Source organism: Lethenteron reissneri, chromosome 11 (assembly GCF_015708825.2).
Source record: "Lethenteron reissneri isolate LAM-NWPU_2019-01 chromosome 11, ASM1570882v1, whole genome shotgun sequence".
In the NCBI taxonomy this organism is placed as follows: domain Eukaryota; kingdom Metazoa; phylum Chordata; class Hyperoartia; order Petromyzontiformes; family Petromyzontidae; genus Lethenteron; species Lethenteron reissneri.
In genome coordinates, this window is record NC_083789.1 from 6,967,128 (window position 1) to 6,990,805 (window position 23,678).

A 23,678-nucleotide genomic window follows, 5' to 3' on the forward strand; every position below is an offset into this window, starting at 1 on the left:
GCAACAATGTTTACACATTTGGTTCAAACATTTTTGGTTTGATTCCTAAAGCATGCATTTGGTTAAGGGACAAAGCGATCACGTAAGGTCACAAAAATAAATACCTACAATTTATAAGTAACGTATCATTCTGTATCGTACATCTAATGCAATCAAGATAAGTGTAGCTACTTTTACATTAACATCGGCAGGTGGCGCTGCTTCCACGACACACAAACACAACGCTTTCATCAATAACACTGACTTCAAACAGAACAAAAAGTGTCATAGGCGACGTTTCGGGCTGTGGCCCTTCTTCACATCACATATAGAGGCCAGAGTCGTAGGAGTGAGTCGCTCAGAGAGGTATGGACGAGTGAGAAACGCCACCTATCACATTATTTTCCTTTCAAGGCCACAACGTAATTGGCGAATTAATCTATTGAGTTGTTTTATTATTTGTTCTTGTGTATCAATTTCCAACTCAGTATCACCAATTAATGTGTATCCACGACACAGCTCAGTCAAAAGTAAAATCACATTTTTATAAAGCGACAATTAAACAAGGCTCTGCTTTACCATGAGTAAAATACACATGCAGGTTCATATACTATGGTTCCTCGAGAACAATGTTACCCATGAAGCATTTGTTTAAGCGGGTAAACTCAGGATCCGTTTTGAATTTTCCACGTCTCATCAGCAGAGTGTGGCCTGTTACACAAATGCTGTTGGACAACATTGCTCCAAAGGGAGGAATTTTCACCCCAGGGTTCGTTGTGAGTGGCTCCAATAGCAACCCGGTTCATCAAGCAGCTAAACCGTTGACTACATCACACGTGACCATCGCCCGTCGTGGTGGAGAATGTAAGCAACACAAGAAATGGATCATGTCTCCTTCCCGTATTCGTCCATGCACATAAAACAACAAATAAGTATAATAATAATAGGGGTTTCCCCCTTTTTTTCTGGCAACAAAACTGAAACCTTTTTACAAGGAATCATTTTTGCATTAACCACAATACTTGTGGTCAAAAAGCAAACAAAAAACACACTCTGATAATATATGCATTGTCCTTGAAACTGATTGGTCCACACCAGAGACGGCTTTCTTTTGAGCCTCGTCTCAATTGGTGCTCGACCAGAGGACGCCAATTGAGACGATGATGCTGGATGCAATTACCAGCGAAATGTCGTACTCAAATTGTAAATGTTGTGGTTTCACGCTTCAACACACAGGTGGGCTAAAGCAGTGAACTATTTGTCTTTTGTCAACGTGACACTTTTTTACTGACTGGCCGTATCGGGTGGTGGAGGGTTACGACACATTTATAAATAACGCGATCTAAACCCAGAAACGTTATGAATAATATTGGTCGCGAAAGCCTACGTGTTAAACTGACTAACCTATTATTATATTTTGGTACTGGCAAAGGAGGTCTAATGATGAAACGAATAAGTATTTGTTTTACACGTCCCATCAGCCACAGGGCCTTGTCCCGGTACCCAGTAAACAACAACGTTGGACCAACGTTGAGTGTTCCGGTTTCCTTCGACACGAAGCCAAACACTCATTTGTAGATTTGGTCAACATATCAATGCATTCAATTCAGCTTTATAAGATAAAATACAGTATTGATATTACCATTTAAAAGTCCATACAACACATATTGCATGTTGTTTTCAGTTCTTTGCGAAGTTAACATTGAATGAAGGTCTCCACAGCTGTTTGGAGCGTGGTGATTGTTTAACTATGTATGTATGTAGAACTTCTTTCGCACCGTACGTAGCCAACCGTGCTTATCGGAGGTGCGATTCTTCACCACGCTCGTTAGCGTGGGTTTGTGAGGCTTTTCCATGGTAAATAAATGACAATCAAGTCATGATGAATAAATAAATGACAGTTAAGTCATGATGACCTCACTCATTCATGATGACGAGGATAAAGATCCGGATGGTGATGATGTAGGAGAATGAGGAAAACGATGTGAATGGTGATGAAGATTATAAGAATGATGGTGATAATGGTGCGATGGTGTAATGATGAGGACGATGATGAGGATGATCATTACGATGATGAGGGCGTGGATGAGAATGATGAGGATTAGGATGATGATGCTGATGTGGAGAATGAGGATGATGATGTAAATTATATTCTTGGTTATTTCGGTAAAGTCACGTATAAGGGAAAACACAAAAACTAATTATTATTTTATTATTTTATTGCTTTCCCTTCTACGTGACTTGAAAAAACAATAAAGTAATTATTATTTATTATTTTATTGTTTTTCCCTTCTACGTGACTTTACCGAAAGAACCAAGACTACGAATCCCTGCAGTCACGAAAGCTTTAAATCGAAAGATGTGAATGATGATGATATTGATGACAATGAGGAAGATGCTTTGGATTATGATTATGATCATAATGATGATGATTATGGCGATGAGGATGATGACGAGGGTGACAATTAACATGATGAGGATCAGGAGGAGGATGATGATGATGTGACAGTCATGTTTTGCACGGGCAAAACATGACTTTAAACCTCCCCGTCAAACCTCCTACGCATTTCACAAGTAGTACTAGTCGCATATCTGCATTTCCCATAAATATGCTAAAATTCCTCTTGATATGCTAATTATTTTGTCAAGGCGCTTTTCCTCCTCCCTCCCAGCTTAAATAGACGCTCCAAGCCTAGGACGTGTCATTCAGACTCTGTCTTATCGACAGACTTGTTCTTCACCTGACGGCTGCTTGCGTTGTGGCCGAAACGTTGTGAGAATTGTTTTATTTTTATTATTTTATTATTTCCATTCTACGTGACTTTACCGAAAGAACCAAGAAGATGTGACAGCTGTTGATTTGTTAGCTGTTGCCGTTGCCGAGGAGATGCGTCTGGGCTTGGAGCCACGCGGTCGCACCACCGCCCCCGCAGGCCGGAAACTCCCGAAGCGCCTCCTCACGTGCGTGACGCACTGCGTGTGCCACGCGGTGGACTTACATGGTCATAGGGGCCGTCCATAAATGACGTCACGCGATTTTAAACGATTTTTGACCCCCCCCCCACCTCGTCACACGGCGTCACAAAAAGTCAGACCCCCCCCCCTCTCAAATATGACGTCACAAAGCTCTGCCCCCCCCCCCCAAAACCATATTTCCATTTTGAAAATAAAACATGCTTCAAATCGCTTTAAACTATTGTCATTGTAGTGCGTATTTAATGTGACGCTGCACTCTGATGTTGTAGGAGTGTTGTTATAACAATTAGTGTTATAACAATGTTTATTTAAAGTTGCGCATTTTGGTGTGACGTCACATTTCTCACCCCCCCCCCTCGTCACACATCGTCACAAATGTCTGACCCCCACCCCCTAGGTGCGTGACGTAATTTATGGACGGCCCCTTACATGGTCATATACATCATCATCATCGTCGTCGTCTTCATCATCATCAGATTCACTGCTGGATGAACACTTCCCCAAGCCGCCCCGCTCCGCCCCCCACCCATCTGTCGCGACCCCGCGTGATGTATTTAATCCACTACCACATGCGTACGAGATGATTTTTCTTTATCGCTCCATCTCTTCGGCGGATGACGCTCTCCAATCATTTCAGTTCCCACGTGGCTGTCGTTCCCGTCATTACCCGTGACGATAGAACATAATTACCAAATAAAAAGATACACGCACAAACATATTGTTTATTCACGGTCACAGCGAACAGAACGATCAGTTTACAACACCAAGACCACCGCACCCTTTAGCCGTACCGACTATCAGGGAGGGTAAAGTGCTATTCTTTGGTTCTTTCAGTAAAGTCACGTATAAAGATAAAATAATAAATAAAATAATAGCATACTACGACTTTACCGAAAGAACCAAACAATAATTCCTGCAGTCACGAAAGCTCCAAAATTAAGATTGAGGGCAAAGTGATGTTTGCGAGCGCCTTTGAATGCCAGACACGCACACGAGGGGGTGGTGTTTCCAGCACCAGCCCCGGCCGCCGTTGTCTCCCCATCGCTGATGAAGATAATCGCCACTGATGTTAGCCGACGATCTCACTTTCACCGACACACGCACAATGTCATGCACACACGCACACACACACAAGTCTGTCTTGCAAGTCTTACACGTGCGTGAAACAATCACACGCACACACACACTCTGTGTGTCCCTCCCACACAGTCTGACTAGCACACAGTCACACCCACACACCCACCCCCGACTGTGTCTCTCGCACAGTCTGTATTTCTTACACACGTACAATAAACACACACACGCACGCGGTGTCCCCCTATGTCTCTCCCACACAGTCACGCCCCGTCTCGTAGACACAAAGATCTCCCGTGTAGCCTTTCCCAGACTGTTGGAACAAGTGCCCCTAGCGAGCACGTGGGGGTGGGTGGCCAGGACCACGCCCGGCCGCCTTTGTCTCCCTAGTTGCGATGTGTACATACTGCACCAGCTACAGGACTCATTTGAGGCTGAGTCGACTTAGGGGAGGGCGATACAGATAACACTATGTAACAAAAAATGTGTTCCTGGATACTAAGTGTTATTTTTTTTTGCTTATGCCTAAAAAGTATATAAAATGGCTATTACTCCCCACACGCTTTGCTTTTGTAACCAGGACTTTACGTGAAGGAATGACACAAATGCACACCACGTTTTCTCATTGAAAATAGGTACATTTCAAAATAATATCACTGTCCTGGTCACAAAAGCAAAGTTTTGTGGGGAACAATAGCCATTTTCTGTACTCTTTGAGGCATAAGTAAAAAACACTTACTACCCAGTGACACATTTTGTTTTTGTTACACGGTGTAATTGTCGCTGCTGCTGGCTGAACCCGGATTGCCAGGTTCGTAGCGCGTCGCGCTCACCGCTGCTGTGTCCCACAACCACAGACGCGCGTCCACAACACACCACACCCTCGACAAAGACAAAGATGCCCCCGTATAGTCTTCAGCAGGCTGTTAGAGAAAGTGCTGTTGTTAACGAGCACCTGTAAAGGCCGGCAACGGTCCACGAGGGGGGTCGGTGACCAGCGCCACGCCCGACCGCCTTTGTCTTCCGAGTGGCGATGCTTTCTTTCTACGCATCGTCACTTTGTACTATTTTGAGGCTGCGTCGACCTAGGGGAGGCCCTGTGTATGCACACACACACACGCACACACGAACATTGTGTCTGCTAAACATCCATACACTCTCAAATACATGCTTTCACTTTTTTTTCGCAAAGACAAAGATCTGCCGTGTAGCCTTTAACAGACCATTTTGTGACAAGTGCTGTTAAACCGACAGCGCACAAAGGGGGTTGGAGCGCCCGGCCCCATGCCCAGCCGTCTTTGTCTCTCCCCAGTGACATTGTTTACCGCACCGCCACCAAACGGCTCAGCACCGGTTCAGCCACTGCGCCTCTGCTGCAAACCACCAACAACATGACTACGCTATCATGATTAGTATCATAATTATTCATAACATTCAGACGCTGTCTTTCCGACAGACCTGTTCTTCACCTGAGGACGGCTGCTTGCGTTGTGGCCGAAACGTCGTGAGAATTATTTTATTATGTTTTATTTTTATTATTTTATTATTTCCCTTCTACGTAACCTTACCGAAAGAACCAAGAAGATTAATCCCTGCAGTCACGAAAGCTTTAAATCGAAATTTATTCATAACTACTCCGACTATTATTGGTATTTAATGACGTCTTGATGGTTTACTTTCCAGACCCGCTGAATGTGGAAAACGCATTGTGAAAGAATGTTCTGGCGTATTTGCTGAGAAGTGGGCGAGAGAAACGAGAGCAGATGGATTTTGGATTGTTTTTTTCTAGTTTTGTTGGCGCTGCGTTGTTATCGTCTGGCCTCCACGACAAACTGCGTGACTCGGTAGTCCGGCTATGCCTTCATCCCCCGCCCCCTAATCTCGATGACCAGAGTTCGTGTCATTTATACCTCGATAAGCGAAGCGGCGTGAAGCATGTGTAGTGACTCAGAGACACTCAGAGTAGGAGGAGGCACTCTGTATTTATTAACACGGCCTGACAGTAACGCTTAGTGACTACGGTTCCCAGTCAGGGCAGCTGGTAGACTGCCTGGATGGCGACACCGAAACGGTGAAGACTCCAGCAGCAGCACGACGGGACCCCACTCCACACGACAGCCCCGAGGTCCCATCCCGGGGCCCCTCTTTTACTGTTGTAGTGTTGTAAAGGACGGACTTCTAAACTTCTTTATGGCACACACTGTTTATTGTCTTAATACACAGTCCCTATCACACAAAGGGGGTATATGGTCCCCTCACCCGTTACCCTGAGGAGGTACAGCCTGCGGACCTTGCAGGCTGTCTAATCTCCCTGCTATCCCAGCGTCCTCTGGCTGGACCTAGGGGATCTCTCCCCGACCACTGGTGACACTGAGCCCTAGCCCTGATAAGGGCTGGAGGGCTTGGTCCAGGGTCCTAGATGTCTTCGGCCGACTTGGGTCTTCGTGTAGCAGAACTGGCCAAGAGCTCTCAGCGCTCTAGCTTTTATACCTGTTCGTGGCCGGGTTGTCCAATCCACGGTCACCTTGTGGAACCCTCCGATTGGTCCTTCCCAATCTGGCGTTTGGATCCTACCTCACCCCATTTGACCCTGACCGTTTGATTGAGCGGGAAAACCTTGTTTACGATCCGCTCGCGAACAGCAAGTAGTTATCACCACTACACTGTCAGCGTGGCCTGGCTCCACCCCCGGCCCCGCCCCCCTTCTGGAACCTACTAGCGGGTTCTCGATGTGACCCTTCCGTGACTTTTCCCTGAGATCCCTCTCCGGTCGATCACGTGGCCTGCTGTCAGTCAGGGCTGCTGTGAGCTGCAGATCCCCTTCCCTGCCAGCAGACAGCGCTATGCTGCTACGTGACCGATTCTATGTCACTACACGTGTATCGTGAGTTGCTTGATTGTGAAGCCTGGACAAGTGCGTTCCTTGATGCTGGATGGGGTGGCCACCCCTGCATGAAATACACGCAGGCTGCTGCGGGTGGAGGAGATATGTTGTGGGCGGCAGCAGCGGCAGCAGTGTGCGGGTAAAGCTAATTAAAATTGTTGCACAGTACGTTAGTACTACGTCTATGCCCAACCGCTATACGCAAGCACCCGCGCGGGACTGGCCAGTGTGATGAACTGTGGTAAAATACCGCGGGGGAGGCCTTCATCCAGCAGTGGATTGACGTTTAAAGGGCTGTACGTGTGCGCGTGCTTCAACATTGCCTGTTTAGATACATTATTATTGGACACACTAAACACAAACATATATATATATACAGTATATTGTATTCTATGAGATATATCTGTTAATTTACTGCAAACATAAATACAAAATCCCGGGCACGGAAACATCATTGTAGCAAAGTGATATTTCAACCTGTCCCGGCCACCCCCTAGGTCTACTCAGCCAAAAATATATTACTGATGTGAGTAAACGTCGGCATTGAGAAGACAAAGGCGGCCATGCGTGGTACTTATTGTCCACGACATCCTCTTGTGCCCCATGAAGACATCCATATCTGCTCGCTGACAGCACTTGCCTCTGCAGAGCACAAAGTCTATGCGGGACATCTGTGTGTGTCTGACGATGATGCACATAATACAATATTTATTATCAATCGCCTTTTGTCAATCCACTGCTAGATTAACGACTCCCCTCATCGTGTTGGTCGTAGGAGTTGTTTGATCAAACCATGTGGAGAGCGGTTAGTATAGCGGTTAGCGCGCTGCGCTATGAACCTGGCGAGCCAGTGACAATTATCTGAACCGGTCTTGGACCTCCCCAAGATTCGATTCAGCCTCAAATGAGTACGTGGTGTGTAAAACATTGCCACTAGGGAGACAAAGGCGGCCCTTGTGTGCCGTGCCGGCCTTCAAAGGTGCTCGCTAACAGCACTTGCCTTTGTCTTGACCATCCCTCACACAAGGTCTGAGCCACAAATGAACCACAACATCTCGCTGATCCCGTCAAGGATCATAAACCATCATCACGCGAACTCCGGTCATCCTCGCCGCAGCAACAGCTTTTGGCTGACCATCGAACAAAGACGGTTACTGCATCGCGCGCTTTCAGATGCGCTTCTGCGGCCGTCTGGAACGCTCTTCCTTCCGATATTAGGAAGCCACTGGAGCTATGCACGTTTACATCTAGATTTACAAACTCATTTCTTTAAAACTGCTTTTTGTGTTTAGTTTGTTGTCCTTCCCTGACACCTCTGATTAGCACGTACGGTGCGAAAGACGTTCAACATACATACGTACAAACCATGCTGGCAAGGGTTCGTGAAAGGGACCGCCCACCGGGAATGGTTGGGATATCACTCGCCACTGATGTCAGCCGTGTTCGGGAGCGGTCTAACCGCTATGCTAACGCAGTGCGTCAAGTGGTACTATGTAGCCATTGGTATTGGGATGTGTACACATATACATTTTCTTTCATGACGTAGCACCTCCTTAATAGGTGCTAGCTAACAGCACTTGAATGACACCCACACACAATCACATCATCTTCTTACCCACGGGATGAGAGGGAGGATAACCTCATCATTCCTGAGTACGTATTCGCATTTCCAAATATATTTGGTGGGCCACAGCATTAACACAAAGACAAATATCCCCCGTATAGCCTTAACAGACTGCCGGGGCAAGTGCTGTTAGCGAGCACCTATAAAGGCCGTCACGACACACGAGGGGGTGGGTGACCAACACCACGCCCGGCCGCCTTTGTCTCCCTAGTGGCGATGTTTACACATCGCACCAGGTACTCATTTGAGGCTGAGTCGACCTAGGGGAGGCCCAGGTACCGGTTCAGATAATCGTCACCGGTGTTGGCCGTGAGCGGGGAATCGAACCCGGGTCGCCAGGTTCATAGCGCAGCGCGCTAACCGCTACACCACCGCTCCCCTACACACGCACACGCCGGTACATCGGCCAGTGTAGTGATTGAGCGCGTTTAAATTCGCCACGCAGGTGTGTGTGTGTGTGCGGTGTGTTCCCGATTAGTCCGGCGAGTATGCTTGCGGTGACGCGCAAAAGACGACGACGCTACAGAATTTCACAAAGGTCGCTCACAACGGCGCCCAAGCAGCTCCTCCTCTCTGCATCGTTCGCGGCTCGTTTCGTAATGCGGTTGGTACCCTTTTGTAGCGGGTGGGTGGGGGATGATGATGGGGAGGCGGAGGGGGTGGGTAATGAAATGAGGTCGCGGGCCGGATATGTTCATCCCAGACAGCTCAACCCCGTTGCTAATGAGAGAGAAAAAAAATGTTCCTCCACCCCACCCACTGAGTGAGTGAGCGGCATCATGAATCACAAGGCGGAGCGTATAAGTTGGTGGCGTGAGCTCGAGTGTGCGTGTATATTGCTATATAAGAAGCAGGCGAGAGTCATTCGCCTGAGCAGCTGTCTCTGCGCGCGTGTGTGTGTGTGCCCTTAAACGGTGCGCGGTTTGGAGGCTCGGCACTGCGCGATTGCCCAGCTGCGTCTCGGGGTTTTCAAAGACGGCATCCGCTCCTCGGCAGTGCGCATCGAATCCGTGCAGAACTCACAAACTTTACGGCAGCAATCGCAGACGCAACTCGAGGACAACCGTGCCGCGCTTATTTCAAACGAATTCCTGCGCCAGTTTTACGTCGACGAAATGGCAGTGACTCGCGAAGGGTTCCTCGTGAAAAGGGTGAGTCTTCTTCATTCGTGATTCATTCATTCGCCAGTTTCCCGTTGCCTCGCACGCGGGTTGCTCCTTGTTTTTGTTAAGTTCGGTGAGACATTTGGCGCCCGTCATAGTAACGAGGAATTTCCACCGACTGTAAAATGGTTGTGAACAGGAGGAGACGACGGTGTGTGTGTTGTTGACGTTGGGCGCTGTGAACGCTTCATTTCATCTGGAACAGTCGGGAACTCGAAGGAATTAATTTGGCACGACGCATCACCCCCCCGCCCGCCATTCTCCTCCTCGTGCGCCTGTGTGCGGTGGCTGTGCGAGACGCGTGTTTATGTATGTACTGTGCCGAACTTCTTTCGCGCCGTACGTAGCCAGCCGTGCTAGTACGGGTTTGTGGGGAGAAAGACAACACACTAAAACACACAAAGCAGTTCTAAAAAATGAGTTTGTCACACTAGATCTTAAAGCGCATAGCTCCAGTGGCTTCCTAATATCGGAAGTAAGAGCGTTCCAGACGGCCGCAGAAGCGCATCTGTAAGGGCGCAACAGCTGTTGCTGCTGCGAGGATGAGCGGAGTTCGCGTGATGACGGTTTATGCTCCTTGACGAGATCAGCAAGATGTTGTGGTTCATTTTGTGGCACGCACTTTGTGGGTATTGAGTGCGACCTTATGAAGACTAATGCGTAGCGTTACCAGGTGTCATTGAGGACGGTACGTTAGTGCAACACAGGGTGCAATCATATAGGATTGTTATGGATAGGCGCCTCTTGTAGTCTAGTGGTAGTGCCTTACGCCGATAATTACGACTCCCAAGCCAGCCTGGCAGCGTTTAAACGCAGCAAAATCCGGCGGCCTGAGTTCGATTGGCGGTCACGGATAACATCAGCGGCGAGTATCTGAACAGGTCCTCGGACTCGCCTAGGTTTACCCAGCCTTAAATTAATGTCTGATGCACCGTGCGAACATCGGCTGTGGGTTTGACCCCGGCACCACTCTTTGGCGGTCTTAACACTTGCTCGCGAACAGCCCTTACCCCAGTAGCCTGCTCGAGGATATGGGGGGGGGGGGGGGGGTCTGTCTTATACGTGGGGAGCGGTGGCGCAGTGGTTTGGTCTGAAATCAGCAGCCAGAATAAAGCACCCCCCCCCCCCATGTGGAATTCTGTCCCAGAACTCCAGGAACCTAGGCGGCAAAAGTTGTCCATACTTCACCACGCTGGTCGTCACATTCTTGTTGTGCTCATGTTCTACTGACGCCCCCCTCCCCACCCCACAGGGTCACGTTGTTCACAACTGGAAGGCTCGCTGGTTCGTCCTGGACTCGAACCAGATCCTTTACTACCGGAGAGAGGGAGGGGGCAGCCCCATGTCCCTGAAAGGCTCCTTCGCACTGCAAGGGGTCACGGTTGAATCCCCCTGCCTGGAATTCAGCAACCGCACCGTGAGTATGCGCTGTTTTTTCTGGAAGACTTTGCTGTTTTTTCCCCCCTGGATTTTTCTGTTGCGTGTAGTCACTTTGAGATGTTTCTTGTTCATGTTTTTGTTTGTTGCGGTTGCACCCGAGTCAAGAGCCACGTGGCTCACAGGGTTATGCCTAATAATACATGAAACTGTAAACTGAAACTGAGTAGATACATGCAAATGAAAAGTAAAAGCTTCCCCGTATAGCCTTTAACAGACTGCTGAGGCAAGTGCTTTTCGTGAGCACCCATTAGGGCCGCTCCCACCCCACGGTAGAGTGGGTGGCAAACACAACGCCCGGCCGCCTTTGTCTCTCCACTGTTTAAAACACCGCACCATATACTAATTTAAGGCTGAGTCGACCTCAGGGTAGGCACAGGACCGGTTAAAAAATTCGCTCCTGATATCGGTCGCGAGTCGAACTCGGGCCGCCGGGTTGGTAGTGCAGTGCAATGCTGGTGACCACTGCACCACAGCTCCCCCACACAGGCGCGTTCACATACTATTTAGTGTTTCGTACAGACAGTGTTACATTCATACACGCAGATGCATCGGGGGCTCATTCATTAATGCATACGTTGTATGCATGCACGGATCCACTGTCTGCACGCAGAGCCGACGACGTTACAATGTCTCCCTCTGTGAGCCGGAGTTGGACTTTGAAACAAAAGTCCCCTCTTCTCACGCGTGGCCGGCTCCACGCGGAGACACAGAGGCGATTGAGAATTGTGGCCGCCGCTGAGGCCGGAGCGGAGGGAGGCGGTGGGAGGTGTGGATGACGTAGCGACAGACTTCATCTGGAAACTCTTACCGTGTGGTCACAGCGTGTGCAGACCGCGTCTCAGTGGCCCCAAGTACCCCCCCCCCCCTCACCAGCAGCTGTGTCCTCATCTGTCCCGCTGTCTCCCTGCGTCTTGCCGTCTGTCCACATCTATATGTGCTCTCACCATCTGCCTTGCACACGTACCTTTGAACGGCCTCAAGTCTTCCTGTGCCTCCATGTCTCCCTGTCTCAATATTTCCCGTCCCCGCTTATCTTTGTCCCGTGGGCTCCCTATCTCGAACCTCCGATTAGCACGTTTTGGGAACGTACGCCGGGAAATAAGTTTAACATACACACACGTACACCATTGGAACCTCATTTGCCAGTAAAAAATACGATAATTGTTTTTTTACCCTTTTATCTGGCAACAAAACTGACACCTTTTTTACATTATCAGAGTTATGTTTTTTGTTTGCATTATGACTGCAGGTATTGTGGTCTATGCAAACATGACTCCTTGTAAAACAAGGTGTCAGTTTTGTTGCCAGATCAAAGGGTAAAAAACCAATTATCACACACGCGTCTCAAGTCTCCCTGTCCCCACATATTCCCACATCTCTCTATCTCAGGTCTCCCTGTCTCTACATCTTCGTCCCCGTGTTCCTTTGTCCCCGCGTCTCCCTGCCTCGAGTCTCCGTGTTCCCATGTCTCCCCACACCGCCCATGAGGTCACCGATTCCAAGACCCACTGACCAAGTTTGGTCACGTTCCAACAACTCAGCGATTTTTTCCCTCGATTAATATTTTTTTTGTCCGAAAAAATTCCGAGTGCCAAGAGCACGTGCAATATTTTCCATAACGATTGAACGTGTGCTTATTATGTTAGTTGCCCCCCCACCCCCCATCGTTAGGCGATACCGCTGCTGGCAGTCTGTCTCTCGTTTCTCCCAATTTCATTCCAAGTCGTGTCTTGAGACGAAGAATCCGTTTAACGCTCTCGCAAGGGGCATTACATTACCCCGTGTGTTAGAGAATATATTGCATAAGAACACATCGTAGAACTACTTATGAGTCCTTAAAACACGAGGCCTACTTTCCAACACACTCCTGTAGGTGTATGGTCAGCGCATGGCAGTAAACCCAGAAATATATTTTATTCTCAAAGCTAGAAAACAATGAAACTAATGCGGGGAAACAAGATGAACGCGATCGTATTTTTGGTGTACAGACATTGGTGACCCGGCTGATAGCATCAACTCGCTACACTTGGGAAGTTAGTTTATAATTCCGGGCAAGCCGATACCCGAATTCAAATTCAGGATCTCTGCGGCACTCAGCCACCGTCAATTTTCTTTTAATCAGTTGGTTGTTTTAAGTCCTGGTTTAGTGCTACACTCAGCCCACCATCTCTCCTATGCCAATGACACATCTCCGTGGCCAGAGCAAGTGCTGTTACGGGACAAAAACACACCGATGCACTCATACAAAGTTGTGCTAATATTGTATTTCATAATCAACGTTTTTGGGTTTAGATCGCGTTATTTATAAATGTGTCGTAACCCTCCACCACCCGACACGGCCAATCAGTAAAAAAGTGTCACGTTGACAAAAGACAAATAGTTCACTGCTTTAGCCCACCGGTGTGTTGAAGCGTGAAACCACAACATTTACAATTTGAGTACGACGTTTCGCTGGTAATTGCATCCAGCATCATCGGGCAATTCGCCAGAATGGTGTATTTATCGACATCAAGCGGGATGACTTGCTGAGTGGGCCCCTTCACTGGTCGCCTTAACCCGTAACTTTCCAACTGCGAGCGCGGCATTCTAACCACAGCACTGACCGTCGATGCCACCAAATCTCGCTACCATTTCCTTCCTTCTGGTAAATGCCACATTTTGTTGCACAGTCAACACAAGCCCTCCACTCGAGCCTCGTTTCCATCCTCGCACTACTCTAGGTTTCTGCCTTCCGACACGGACAAATATGTCCTTCAAGGACCACTTTTACAGCCTTGTCACCGCCACCATCACTGTCTGACTTGAGATCTTCCCCTTGGTCACCTACCTCCGTGTGGCACTCCAATGCCAGTGTCGGTGACCTGACCTCCTGCTGCTCCATCCTGCACACGCGTGCCAACCGACACGACCTGCTGACTGCATCTTCAACTGGTGGCCTTTAGCGTGGTTGGCGTGGGCCCCTGGTGCAGTGAATTAAATGCATGGGGGTGCCCTGTTCAATGTTTTTTAGCCTGTTTTGTTGACCCAAGTGCCTTGTGCCCCTCCGACCCATGGTACAGTTGCACAGCCTTCACACTCCTCGACAGCTACGCCACTCTCTGTGATGTTTTCTTGTCCAGTTCGCTGCCGAACGTGCAAGCTGCAAAGGGAGTGACATCAGTCCTCATGGTTAACAGCGCTTGAGCCGACACTGTTGAGACCCTGGGTTCGATTGAACCGGGTTCTTGAGTGCAGTGAGGCGATGGTCTCAGCCTGGTCACCAATGACTGAACACAGATTTAAAAAAAAAACATCACGCTAGATCTGATTCTGTACTTAACGTAGCTAAATTCGAGCTCACAGAACTAAATAAAAAAAAGTAAATTTGGCCGTCGTGCGATGAACATTTCTCTCAAATGGTACAGCGATTGAGAAACTTCTGCCATTCTACTGTTTTTGGCCATGCACATATAGTTTCTCATTGTAGGGCCACGGCGTTATTGACGAATGCCATGACGGAATTTCACCACGCGTGGTCGTGGGCCCGATGCCCACGCAGCATCCCAGAGGCACGCCGCTTGCCAACGCCGCTCGCCGCTCTGCCCCCCTCCCCAACCCCTCCAGACGGTGTTCAAGCTCCAGGTACCGGACAAGGGGAGCTTCTACCTGCAGCCGTCGAGCCGCGAGGAGCGCGACTCGTGGGTTGCGGACATCCACGCGGCGTTGGGCATCTCGGTTGGGGGCAGCCCCAACAGCCCCCCGCAGTCCCTGACTCCCTCACCCCAAGCACACAGCCCATCGCTGACCGGGCCCAATGTCAACCTCGCGTGAGTACCAGCAAGCTGGTGGACCTGTCTGCCTGTCCGCTCACCTACGCGCCTGCTTATCTGCTTACCTACCTGTCCACATTTCTGCCTGCCTACCTCTCTACCTGGCTGCATAGCTATCGGCCCACCACGCTAGCAGTATATCAGCCTGCCTACCAGGATATCTCTCGACTCCCCTGTCCGTCTGTCTGCCTACCTCACCGCTTCTCGGCTTGCATGACTGAGTGCCTTTCCGTCTACCCAGCTACCTGCCTGCCGACCTTCCTGTTTATCTCCATCTTTACCAACCCTGCAAATCTCCTTACGTGTCCGCGAGTCCAGCCGACCTGTCTGGTCTGTCTACCTGCCTGTCCGTCTTTGTCTCTGGTTGCCTGCCTGCCCGCTGGCTTACGTGCCCGCTGACGCTGCTTACCGGTTGCGGTTCCACCTTGTCTGGGGCGACCCGTGTGCTCACGCGCGCCTTCCCTGGCTGCTGCGTGCCCAGGGAGTTGGTGGAGAAGATGAAGGACACCGCGCTGGGGATCGCGTCCGAGTCTCATCACGAGCAGAGCGTCACCTACCGGCACTGCTTCACAGGTAAGGCGCCTCGCTTGCCTGCATACGTTACCTTGTTACCTACTTACTACCTCTTCTTGGTTCTTTCGGTAAAGTCAAGTAGAAGGGAAGTAATAAAATAATAAAAATAAAACATAATAAAAGAAAAATAAATTATTATTTTATTACTTCCCTTCTACGTGACTTTACCGAAAGAACCAAGAAGATTAATCCCTGCAGTCACGAAAGCTTTAAATCGATACTTACTACCTGTTTACTCCATTACCTATCTGTCTGTCTGTGTGTCTACTCCATTACCTGCCTACCAACTCCTACACTACGTGTTTGCTATGTATGGTCACTTGACACTGTGGACACCCTTTCAATCTAACAAAAAAATTACGTAATTACTTGTTGACTGACCTATCTGCATTCCTATCCACGTTGATACTGGCCTGTCTACCTGTACGTCTACCTGGCTGTCTGTCTCCCTACCTGCCTGTCTACTGGTCTACTTGACCTGCCTACTTACCCATCTACCTGCCCACCAATCAAATAAGTTCTCATTTGTGGAATGCCAACCGTCATCCTGCCCCCGTCACAGCAATGCGGAGTTTCCATCACCGGTTCAGGACGATCAACGCAGACTCTCACATCGGCCGGGGGACGCCTTACGATTATGAACCTTGTTGGAGTAACCTACCGCCTGCCCCACCTAACACCGATCCCAACGCGAACCCCACCTCCGGCATGTGTAGGGGCGAGCGTGGTGGACTGGCTGCTGGCACGCGGGGTGGCGCCGTCTCGCAACGAGGCCGCCCTGCTCGCCTCCATGCTCCTGCAGGGCGGCCTCCTGGAGGCGACCAGCAGTCGCGGGAGGGCGGCCGCCTCCCTGCCCGATCTCGCCCAGCGCTTCCTCGACGGATCCGATGCGTTCTACTGCCTGGTGAGTGTCTTCGAACACTTTCCAATCGAGGGTGAAAACGTTTATCCATCGCCTCTGTCTGTCCGCCCATCCGTCTGTCTGTCAGTCCGTTTATCCGAAGTGACAGCGATGGAGGGGGGGGGGACACAACATGATCCAATATTGACGTGACTGTAGGAGGTTGCCCGATTGAAAACCGGCCGAGCGAACCGATCGCAAGTGGCCGCCCGAAACGCGGCAACGTTGAGTCTCGTCTGAACGACGCGGGTCTCCCTCTCGTCTCTCATCCGTCTCGTGCGTTCCTTCAGAACTGTGTGGGCGATTGCGCTATAATTCGTAACAAATAATTAATTTCTTAATTTGTGCGAGCGCGGCAATCAATTTTAACGGTTAAACAATAAATTGCTTATATGGCTGTGGTGCTCGCAATCTATGGGCACGAGCACTTGAAGATTTGACATCGCCTATTTATACAGTGGCTAACTTACAGTTCTTTGTCAATCCACTGTTGGGTAAAGGCCTCCCCCCATTGCTGTGTTGGTCATGGTGGGGTGGGGGGCAGGAGGGGGTCTATTTGATCGTATTTCATCACGCCGGTCGGTGCTGTTCAGAGAAAGTGGAGGCTAGGAACGGTTCAAGCATCACTTGCCGCTGATGTTAGCCGCTGATGTTAGCCGCATTTAACTCGGCGATTTGATTAATTGTCACGATTCAAAGGAATCAATTCCATCGTTTAACAACGCGGTGCGTGTAGAATATGTGCTTTGAAAGGGAATACCAATCCATGGATCGACGCGTTGATGCACCCATTGACGGCACACCGTTTGTTCTTTTCTTGTGCAGTCTGAAAACAACAGCAAATTTGGCACGGAGCTTACGGCCAAAGAGATCATCAACGGAATCTCATTCTCCGGGAAGATCATTCTGCAGGGTTACCTGATGAAACAGGTAAGGTTACGGGTCCAATGCCTTTCAGTCTCAGAAATCATCATCACCACAACCAACATTAACAACATTATCATCACCACAACCATCAATATTATCATTGGAACAACCATCATTAACAATAGTATCATCACCACCACCACCACAACCATCAGCATTATGATGAATACCATCATCATAATCATCAGTATTATTCTTACCATCCCTATCATCATTACTGCTACGAGCATGATCATGAACATCATCAAAACAATCGTTGTCATTTCCATTATAATCCTCATCACAACCATTATCATTATTATCATCACCACAACAACCGACATCATCATTTCCACTATCTTCATCAGCACCGTGAGCACTACCATTATTATCACCATCACCACGACCATCATCATCATCGTTACTACCATGAGTGTCAGCAACATAACCATCATCAACACAGCCACGACCAAATTCTCGAACACCTCTATGATCAAGTGGTTGCGGTCATGGTAAATTGGTGTCGTTGTTGGCGGTGGTGACGGTGATGATAATGATTGTGGTGGTTGTGATGATCGTGGTGATGATGATGGTGATGATGATCATGATAGTGATGTTGATCGTGACGGTGGTAATGATGATCATGGTTGTGGTGATGATCATGACTGTGGTAATAACACTGCTGATGATGATGCTGATGACTGTGTTGTTACAGGGACATCGGCGTAGGAACTGGAAAGTGAGAAAGTTTATCCTGAGAGAAGAACCCTCTTACCTGCACTACTATGACCCCACCAAGGTGACCTCCTCATCTCACCTCCTTACCCCACCTCATTAAAGTGTCAGCGTGCATGTATATTTGGCGTGCATGGGGCGCAGTGATTGCACTCGTAGCCCGACGACCCGAGTTCGAGTCTCACTTATGGCCAACATCAAAGACAAATATCTGAACCGGTCCTGGGCCTCCCCTAGGTCGATTCAGCCTTAAATGGGTATGTGGTGTAAACATATCACCACGAGGGAGACAAAGGCGGCCGGGTGTAGTGCTGGCTACCCACCTCTCATGTGACATGCCGGCCTTAAAAGGCGCTGGTTCTCAGCACTTGCCCCGACAGTCTGTTAAAGGGTAGACGGGGATATTTGTCTTCGTATGTGTCATAGTGTTCATGTATGTGGGGAGCGGCGACCAAATGTTTAAATGCACTGCGCTACAAACCCCAATAGCGTGAGTTCGATTCGCAGCCATGACTAACATCAGTGGCGCGCGATACTGAACCCAGTGCTGGCCTCCCCAGGTGTGGTTGGCGAAGACAACGGTGGCATTGTCAGAACCTGTCCTGAGTAATAGAACAACCTGTGGTGGGCCACATCTAGGTTGACTGAGCCTTAAATGCGGTGTGGGTTAACATTATTGACACACTGGAAAGAGAGGGGCAGGCAGGCCGGCAGGCAGCGGCGCGTGGCTCCCGCCGCACCGCCTCGCTCGTGTGCCTTGGGCGCCGGCCTTAATGGGCGCTCGCTAACTGTGTGCATGTCTCTCTGTGGTGCGTGCAGGAGAGATCCGAGCGCCCTCTTGGGGGGTTCCCCGTCCGGGGCTGCCTGGTCACGGCGCTGGACGACGGAGGGGTGCCTCCCGGTAAGCCACAAATGCCGCCAAGGCACGACTCATTATCGTTACTCTACGTTGTTGCTGTGTGTCATCCCAATTGAGCAACTTGCAGGTTAATGGTTCAGCCATTGGGATGTTTTGGCCAATACCAGTTACAATGTACGTGATTTTAGGTTGTGGAGGAAAACGGAGAACTCAGAGGAAGCACATGCAGAACAGGAGGAGAAACATTCAAACGCCACACAGAAAGGCGCCAGATTTGGGCGTTGAACCCAGGGAATTATTTTTGTGAGGCACAAGTGTTACCATTCCGCCGCCCTGATGATAATGCTGCCACTTTTATTTTGTGTCATGATCTTCCTCATCATCATCAACTGCTTCAGGTGAACACAGACAATCGTCATCATCATCATGTGAATATCATCATCATCATCATGTGAATATCATCATCACACACGTGTGCTTACAATTCAGATCTTTCACCCTCGAGTGGGTGTGGCACCGCGGGGGGGGGGGGGGGGGACGATTTGGGGGGGGGCCCCATCCAGCGGGGGATCGATCGTGGCTGATAATGTTCTACAAACCCCCAACGGCCATTTGTGCCCTTGTATAGACAAGTCTGGAGTGGACGTGTTGAGACGGGACACGGGAGGGAGTGGCGGTCACATTCCAAACCGTTAACGCGAGCCTCGTGCTGAAGACAACCAAGTTAAATAATGATATATTAAGACGTTATGTTAGCCTCTTATATCAGTTATATTCGTCTGCAGTATTCTCTCGTTCTTCGTGAGGGAAACGTTCCGGAGATGATCGTGAAAAGCAAATTTCACGTATAATGTTATTGGCGTACGAAAACATATTTTTTTATGAGCTACTTTCAATAAATGCTGTAGATAAATAAGCTATTAGATACATGGAAATTATAACACGAACAAAAGTCGTGAGAATGTTATTGTTTTACATTTTTATTATTTTATTGTTTCCTTTCTACGTGACTATACCGAAAGAACCAAGAATATTAAATAATTGTTGACAATTTAACTTACCTTAAATGATGGTGATGTTGCACATCATCGCTTTATCTCATCACATTCTCGCGTCACATTCTCTCTCATCACTTCGTCTCATCGCTTCCTTTCTCTCTCTCTCTCGATGCAGCAGTCGCGTACAGTTCTAGAAGCGATTCGGCGGAGAGCCAAATTCGCTGATAGCCAAGTTGGTGAATAGCGGGAGAACACCGTCCACGCACGGCACAAACCTCTCCACTTGTGGCTTTTCGGCGTTGTTTCTGCGCGTTGCCCGTCACGCTTTTGTCCGACGCCTCGCTCCGCGTGCCGAGAGCTTCCCCGTGAACTCTGTACTTCTGACGCCGCACCGAACAACAGCACAAGCGGCGGCACAACCGCGAAAATTCTCTCCTGGGGGAAGGGGGGACAGCCGTGCCGTGTGGCGCGGCACGGCCGCTGAAGAAAAATAAAAACCTCGTCGCCGCCGCCGTCATGATTTCATTATTTAGAAACCACGACCACCGGCCCCGCACCTCGTGCCAGCCAGCGTCTAGACACATTGGCTGCGGCGTGGCCACACGAAGGCAAACCACCAAGACAGGTGTTTGCTCTGTACCTGTGGTTGCCATCGTTTAATCAGACAGTAATTTGACATTGTCATCATGATCAAGCAATCGAACTTTATTTCTTCGAGGTGTCTTTCTTTAAATCAAGGCCTCCTTCCTGTATAGATATGTATATAAATCATTCTCCTCCGTCAAAACTACAAAAAAAATGTGCAATTTAAATTGGGTTAATCTCCAGCAATACATTTTGTCATGTTCATTTAGTTTTCATTTCATCTGTAAATGCCGGGCTAAGCAGGTGTGGTTATTTACCGAGGAAAACCTCGGCGAGTCTCAAGGCTCATCTCTCTTTCAAGAGTGTCCTGCTCCAGCAATGGGGATGTTTGGCCAGATGCCATGAATTTGCTTTTGTTAACACGTTTAAACAATTATGTGCCCCCCATTACGTAGCCTGCGCAAGCTCTATGGCAACTTGTTTGTACACAGTGGTAACCCATCAAAGCACTATTCAGGCTCCAACCTGCTTAGCTTCCAGAGATCGGGCGCATTCCAACTTGACGCGATAACGGCGCGAGAGGGCAAATGGACTTGCTCATGCTGCTGCTGGATATCGATAACATCAAGGACGACGGCGATGATGAAGTGAAACAAATGATGACAATGATGACTTAGCAGTGGCGACATCGCTCATACGGCTGGTGTGTATTGGCTGCAAAACACTCGGTGCCGTCTGGTTTGCAGCGGACGTTAAATATCTCGCGGCATCACTCGAAAATGTGCCGGCATTGTGGTCCAAATCTCGCCGAACTCTGTAAGCAAAAAAAAGTTACTCGCAAATAAGCAAATTACTTGAACAGGAAACCAGATAGTGAATCGTCGCCCCCGACCGCAAAAACACACACACACAAGTAGACTCGTTCTGAAAGAGCTCTTAAAACCCTTAGCCAAGCTTTTCCTGGTTAAAAATAAATGCACGTACCCGTACGCGTCGTGATAACTGTGTCTCTGTCTGTTGTGTCTCCCCCCCCCACCCCGGCCTCTCCCCCCCCCCCTCTTCGTAGGCGTGAAGGGGAACGTGCAGGATAACCTTTTCGAGGTGATCACGGCCGACGAGGTCCGATTTTATCTGCAGGCTGCGTCGGCTTTTCAGCGCAGCGAGTGGATCCGGGCCATCAGGCAGCTCAGCTGAATGCACTTCGCCCTCCGTCAGGGCCACCACGCCGCCAGCTCTCGGTTCTGCAGCCCCACGTGTAACCCTCTCAACACGCGCTCCGAATCTGTAGCAGCGAGCGCTGCGTACGCTCACCTGTCGTCTGCAATCAAAAGGACGCTCCAACATATTCGTCAATCGCACTGCCCTGAAACGAACGTGCCGCGAGGAAGGGCCATTGCTTGAAACGTCGTCTGTTTTATGTATTATTATTATTGAGGCCCGCAGTTTTATTGATGAATGTGTTGCGTTGCTTTGTTGTTTGTGCTTGGACAGCAGCATCACCAAATGATTTGTTTGTGCATTAGCTCCGTCCATATGTCTGGTGGAGCGGACCAGGATAACTCGTGAAGATGATGCAATGTGCACGCTACTTTAGTATAACACATGCGTTGCTATTGGGGAATCGCCCTGTAGATAACTGACAACATTGATCAAAGGTTCAAAGGTCAAATCCTGGCGACACAAACCCAGAGCACAGAGCACTTATTTGTAAATATGCAAACACGTATGTAGCCCCGCTCAGCTACCCGTCGTCTTCTGTACCGTCGATTAAATACCTCCCGATGACAAACGCGCACATTTGGAAAGTGTTACGCGTAATCCAGCGCGAAGGCATGATTTTTTGTCCATTGCCAGTTTCACCGGGAAAGCCGCAACGAGTCTCAGAACCCCATTTATTTCAGGAGGGTCCTGCTACACTGGGATGTTTGGTGGCCAATTCCATCGGTGGGCGTTTGGCTTCATGTTTGAAGAAACGGGAGAAACCGGAATAAATGCCACGTGTTATATAGAAGCCGTGTTATATTGAAACCCTGTTATATAGAAACCCTGTTATACAGACACCGTGGTATATAGAACCCGTGTTATATACAGAAACCGTGTTATATAGAGACAGTGTTATATAGAAAACGTCTTATATAGAAACGGCTTAAACATTTGACGTTCAGCTCAGATAGGCAATTATAACCGTGGCACCCAGAGAGTGGCGACCAAAGGGAAACAAATCTAAAGCCGGAAGTTGGTAAGCGACTTGCAGGATGAAGACCTTCCTACACCCTGTCGGTTGTGGGGGGTCGTTTGACCATACTTCACCACACCGGTTCGTGCATGATTGGTGAAGGGGGTTGTGGAGGGGAGCACAGGACCGGTTCGGGTATCGCTCGCCACTTATGTTAGCCGTGGCCAGGAATCGAACTCAGGTTTCTGGGCTCATAGTGCAGTGCAATAACCACTGCAATCACCATAAACTGATTTTCACTCATTATTGTTATATAAAAGTTAGGCCTGTAATCTGCATATGTTACTATCGTGTATTTATTAAACTTTTTTTAAAAATATATATTTTGGTTGTTTTATTTATTGTACTTAACACTGAAATATAAACACGTGTACATGTGTTAGTGAAGCTGTCACCTCCATCTTCTTGGTTCTTTCGGTAAAGTCACGTAGAAGGAAAATAATAAAATAATAAAAATAAAACATAATAAAATAATTCTCACGACGTTTCGGCCACAATGTCTTCAGGTGGAAGACGGCTAATAATAAAATAATAAAAATAAAACATAATAAAATAATTATCACGACGTTTCGGCCACAACGCAAGCAGCCGTCTTCCACCTGAGGACGGCTGCTTGCGTTGTGGCCGAAACGTCGTGATAATTATTTTTATTTTTTTATTTTTTATTTTCCTTCTACGTAACTTTACCGAAAGAACCAAGAAGATGAATCCCTGCAGTCACGAAAGCTTTAAATCGAAACTGTCACCTGCAGCTAAGCAGCTAGAATAGCAGGGCTTCCGATCGCGAGGTCATCGATTGCCAAATAAAAACAAAGATTGCTGATCAATGGATTGCCGGTAAAAGTTTAAACTTGTCACGCGCCTATGCACGGCATCCGCTCGCTCTGGAAGTGAAAGAGAGAGAAAGGACGACTCCGAGGCTCCAGGAACCAAAGA

The 23,678-nt window shown here is 48.7% G+C and overlaps 1 protein-coding gene across 1 annotated transcript; it reads left to right on the forward strand.

The window, feature by feature from the left end:
- The first annotated feature begins 9,419 nt into the window (after positions 1 to 9,419).
- LOC133341167 (pleckstrin-2-like) lies at positions 9,420 to 23,055 on the forward strand. The gene is made up of 9 exons (XM_061549619.1): positions 9,420 to 9,688; positions 10,953 to 11,117; positions 14,744 to 14,946; positions 15,431 to 15,522; positions 16,239 to 16,426; positions 17,249 to 17,353; positions 18,045 to 18,128; positions 18,884 to 18,965; positions 21,573 to 23,055. Exons 1-9 carry the CDS (start codon positions 9,653 to 9,655, stop codon positions 21,698 to 21,700), a joined length of 1,083 nt encoding a protein of 360 aa, XP_061405603.1. The 5' UTR covers positions 9,420 to 9,652; the 3' UTR covers positions 21,701 to 23,055.
- The last annotated feature ends 623 nt before the right edge of the window (positions 23,056 to 23,678 follow it).